Source organism: Homarus americanus, unplaced genomic scaffold, assembly GCF_018991925.1.
Source record: "Homarus americanus isolate GMGI-L3 unplaced genomic scaffold, GMGI_Hamer_2.0 scaffold42750, whole genome shotgun sequence".
In the NCBI taxonomy this organism is placed as follows: domain Eukaryota; kingdom Metazoa; phylum Arthropoda; class Malacostraca; order Decapoda; family Nephropidae; genus Homarus; species Homarus americanus.
Genome location: NW_024751108.1, coordinates 1 through 4,952, shown reverse-complemented (window position 1 = coordinate 4,952; position 4,952 = coordinate 1). Strand labels below are relative to the sequence as shown.

The 4,952-nt window shown below is 55.0% G+C and overlaps 1 protein-coding gene across 1 annotated transcript; it reads left to right on the top strand.

Annotated features, from left to right (window-relative positions):
• Positions 1–1,657, top strand: LOC121854537 (the record flags this gene model as incomplete). The annotated part of the gene is made up of 2 exons (XM_042349210.1): positions 1–367; positions 1,443–1,657. Coding segments are annotated over exons 1-2 (582 nt in total), but the record flags the coding sequence as incomplete, so codon positions are not given.
• Between the last annotated feature and the right edge of the window lie 3,295 nt (positions 1,658–4,952).

The window sequence follows — 4,952 nt, the reverse complement described above, 5'->3', positions numbered from 1 at the left end:
ATGTCCCATTGTCCCAGAGTTCTAAATAGTGCAAAACTACTGCATCCAGGGACCCTACAGGTCTGGCTCTTCCAGGGGCCCTCCTACGGTCGGCGGCGCCCCCAGGTGCCCTTCCACGGGCGTCAGCGCTTACCAGGAGCGCTGGAGTCCCCACAGGCTCTCCCAGTGACAGCCGCCGTTCCAGGGGCCATCCTAGGGATGCCGGCCCTCCCATGGGCGCTCCCTGGGGACGGTGTTGCTTTCAGGGGCCCTTCCAGGGATTTCGGCTCTTTCAGGAACCCCCCCAGTGGCTCTCCTAGAGATAGCGGCGCTCCCAGGGCACCTCAGAGGAACGGCGGCGTCCCCATGGGCCCTGTTAGGGGCGCTGGCGACCCTAGGGGCCCTCACAGCGACAGTCATGATCCCTGGGGCCTTTCCAGGGACGGGGGCGCCTCGAAGTACGTTCCTAGCTGCCGCGGTGCTCCCAGAGGCCCTGCCAGCGGCTGTGGCGCCTTCAAGGGCCCTTCCAGAGGCAGTGGCTCCCTTCAGGCCTCTTTATGGGGCGCCACTGCTCCCAGGGACCCTGCAAAGACCTGTGGCTCACAATAGGTCCTCCTAGGGGAGTCAGCGCACCAAAACAATGGATAGTGGTGTCGTACATATTGCATTCTTCCAGTAATCTCTTACTTAACTGTGATTGGTGGAATAAGAGGTAACATCATCAAATTTCAGCCAATAGGAAAACAGAGCAATCAGTCAGCACAACACCCCAACTTATGTTTTGCTGTTGGATATTTATTCTCCTTTTCATTGTTCAGGTTGTGATAATACTGAAAATGCTATGGGCAGTGTGTATTTATTTAATGTCATATCTCCCAGACTTCAAATAGTAAAACGAGAATAAATATCCAACAGCAAAGCATAAGTTGGGGTGTTGTGCTGACTGATTGCTCTGTTCTCCATTGGCTGTAATTTGATGACGTTACATCTTACTCCATCAATCACGTTTAAGTAAGGGATTACTGGACGAATGCAAAATGTACAACAAAACTATGAAGTTCTTGGGACGATGCTGCATGTGGAAGGGGTTTTGGGGAGCCATCGCCCCTGGCAGAGACCCTGCCGTCCCTGGAAAGGCACCCACTATGACTAGGAGGGCCCATACCAGCGCCACCGGCCCTAGGAGGGCCCATTAGGGCGCTGCAGCCCCTGGCAGGTTCATTTTGGGCAGAAGTGCCCCATAGAGGGACCCTTGGGGAGACACCGCCTCTAGAAGGGCCTCGAAAATGCGCCACTGCCGTGGTATGGCCCCTGGTGGTGCCGCCGTCCCTGAGAACACCCCTGAAGGTGCCCCCGTCCCTGTAAGGGACCCTGGGATCGTTGCTATCCCTGTGGTGGGTCACTTGGCCATGCAAGGCACGGAGGCACCCCCAGGGCCCTCTCAGGTTCGGTGGTGCCCCCAGGGGACCTGTCAGAGGCGCTGGAGCCACCAGGGGCGGTCTTAGGAATAACTGTAATCCTAGGGGCCTTCTCAGGGAAGACAGCATCGACAGGGACTCCTCCAGGAACAGCCGAGCTTCCATGGGCCTCTCAGGGAGGCAACGCTCCATGGGAACTTCGCAGGGACGGCAACACGCCTAAGGACCCTCACACGGACGGCAGCGTCCCCATGGGCCCTGTTAGGGGCGCTGGCGACCCTAGGGGCCCTCACAGCGACAGTCATGATCCCTGGGGCCTTTCCAGGGACGGGGGCGCCTCCAGGTACGTTCCTAGCTGCCGCGGTGCTCCCAGAGGCCCTGCCAGCGGCTGTGGCGCCTCCAAGGGCCCTTCCAGAGGCAGTGGCTCCCTCCAGGCCTCTTTATGGGTCGCCACTGCTCCCAGGGACCCTGCAAAGACCTGTGGCTCACAATAGGTCCTCCTAGGGGAGTCAGCGCACCAAAACAATGGCTAGTGGTGTCGTACATATTGCATTCTTCCAGTAATCTCTTACTTAACTGTGATTGGTGGAATAAGAGGTAACGTCATCAAATTTCAGCCAATAGGAAAACAGAGCAATCAATCAGCACAACACCCCAACTTATGTTTTGCTGTTGGATATTTATTCTCCTTTTCATTGTTCAGGTTGTGATAATACTGAAAATGCTATGGGCAGTGTGTATTTATTTAACGTCATATCTCCCAGACTTCAAATAGTGAAACGAGAATAAATATCCAACAGCAAAGCATAAGGTGGGGTGTTGTGCTGACTGCTTGCTCTGTTCTCCTATTGGCTGTAATTTGATGACGTTACATCTTACTCCACCAATTACGTTTAAGTAGGGGATTACTGGACGAATGCAAAATGTATGACAAAACTATGAAGTTCTTGGGACGATGCTGCATGTGGATGGGTTTCTAGGGGCGCCATCGCCCCTGGCAGAGACCCTGCCGTCCCTGGAAAGGCACCCACTACGACTAGGAGGGCCCATACCAGCGCCGCTGGCCCTAGTTGGGCCCATTGGGATGCTGCAGCCCCTGGCAGGGTCATTTTGGGCAGAAGTGCCACATAGAGGGACCCTTGGGGAGACACCGCCCTTAGAAGGGCCTCGAAAATGCGCCACTGCGGTGGTATGGCCCCTGGTGGTGCCGCCGTCCCTGAGAACATTCCTGAAGGTGCCCCCGTCACTGTAAGGGACCCTGGGATCGTTGCTATCCCTGTGGTGGGTCACTTGGCCATGCAAGGCACGGAGGCACCCCCAGGGCCCTCTCAGGTTTGGTGGTGACCCCAGGGGACCTGTCAGAGGCGCTGGAGCCACCAGGGGCGGTCTTAGGAATAACTGTAATCCTAGGGGCCTTCTCAGGGAAGGCAGCGTCGACAGGGGCTCCTCCAGGAACAGCCGAACTTTCATGGGCCTCTCAGGGAGGCAACGCTCCATGGGAACTTCGCAGGGACGGCAACACGCCTAAGGACCCTCACAGGGACGGCGGCGTCCCAATGGGCCCTGTTAGGGGCGCTGGCGACCCTAAAGGCCCTTACAGCTACAGTCATGATGTCTGGGGCCTTTCCAGGGACGGGGGCGCCTCCAGGTACGTTCCTAGCTGCCACGGTGCTCCCAGAGGCCCTGCCAGTGACTGTGGCGCCTTCGGTTGCCCTTCCAGAGGCGGTGGCTCCCTCCAGGCCTCTTTATTTGGCGCCACTGCTCCCAGGGACCCTGTAAAGACTTGTGGTTCACAATAGATCCTCCTAGGGGAGTCAGCGCACCAAAACAATGGATAGTGGTGTCGTACATATTGCATTCTTCCAGTAATCTCTTACTTAACTGTGATTGGTGGAATAAGAGGTAACTTAAGCAAATTTCAGCCAATAGGAAAACAGAGCAATCAGTCAGCACAACACCCCAACTTATGTTTTGCTGTTGGATATTTATTCTCCTTTTCATTGTTCAGGTTGTGATAATACTGAAAATGCTATGGGCAGTGTGTATTTATTTAACGTCATATTTCCCAGACTTCAAATAGTGAAACGAGAATATATATCCAACAGCAAAGCATAAGTTTGGGTGTTGTGCTGACTGATTGCTCTGTTCTCCAATTGGCTGTAATTTGATGACGTTACATCTTACTCCACCAATCACGTTTAAGTAAGGGATTACTGGACGAATGCAAAATGCACAACAAAACTATGAAGTTCTTGGGACAATGCTGCATGTGGAAGGGGTTTTGGGGCGCCATCGCCCCTGGCAGAGACCCTGCCGTTCCTGGAAAGGCACCCACTATGACTAGGAGGGCCCATACCAGCGCCACCGGCCCTAGGAGGGCCCATTGGGGCGCTGCAGCCCCTGGCAGGGTCATTTTGGGCAGAAGTACCCCATAGAGGGACCCTTGGGGAGACACCGCCTTTAGAAGGGCCTCGAAAATGCGCCACTGCCTTGGTATGGCCCCTGGTGGTGCCGCCGTCCCTGAGAACACCCCTGAAGGTGCCCCCGTCCCTGTAAGGGACCCTGGGATCGTTCCTATCCCTGTGGTGGGTCACTTGGCCATGCAAGGCACGGAGGCGCCCCCAGGGCCCTCTCAGGTTCGGTGGTGCCTCCAGGGGACCTGTCAGAGGCGCTGGAGCCACCAGAGCCGGTCTTAGGACTAACTGTAATCCTAGGGGCCTTCTCAGGGAAGGCAGCGTCGACAGGGGCTCCTCCAGGAACAGCCGAGCTTCCATGGGCCTCTCAGGGAGGCAACGCTCCATGGGAACTTCGCAGGGACGGCAACACGCCTAAGGACCCTCACAGGGACTGCGGCGCCCCCATGGGCCCTGTTAGGGGCGCTGGCGACCCTAAGGGCCCTTACAGCGACAGTCATGATCCCTGGGGCCTTTCCAGGGAAGGGGGCGCCTCCATGTACGTTCCTAGCTGCCGAGGTGCTCTTAGAGGCCCTGCCAGCGGCTGTGGTGCCTTCGGTTGCCCTTCCAGAGGCGGTGGCTCCCTCCAGGCGTCTTTATGGGGCGCCACTGCTCCCAGGGACCCTGCAAAGACTTGTGGTTCACAATAGATCCTCCTAGGGGAGTCAGCGCACCAAAACAATGGATAGTGGTGTCGTACATATTACATTCTTCCAGTAATCTCTTACTTAACTGTGATTGGTGGAATAAGAGGTAACGTCATCAAATTTCAGCCAATAGGAAAACAGAGCAATCAATCAGCACAACACCCCAACTTATGTTTTGCTGTTGGATATTTATTCTCCTTTTCATTGTTCAGGTTGTGATAATACTGAAAATGCTATGGGCAGTGTGTATTTATTTAACATCATATCTCCCAGACTTCAAATAGTGAAACGAGAATAAATATCAGCTGTGGCACGCAAAGTTGAAGTGTTATACTGACTTCTTCTGTTCTCCTGGCTGCCAATTGAACGACACCAATCGTTTAACAAGGGTACTGAACGAAGCTAAAATGTACAACAAACTATAAGTTCTTGAGACGATGCTGCATGTGGAAGGG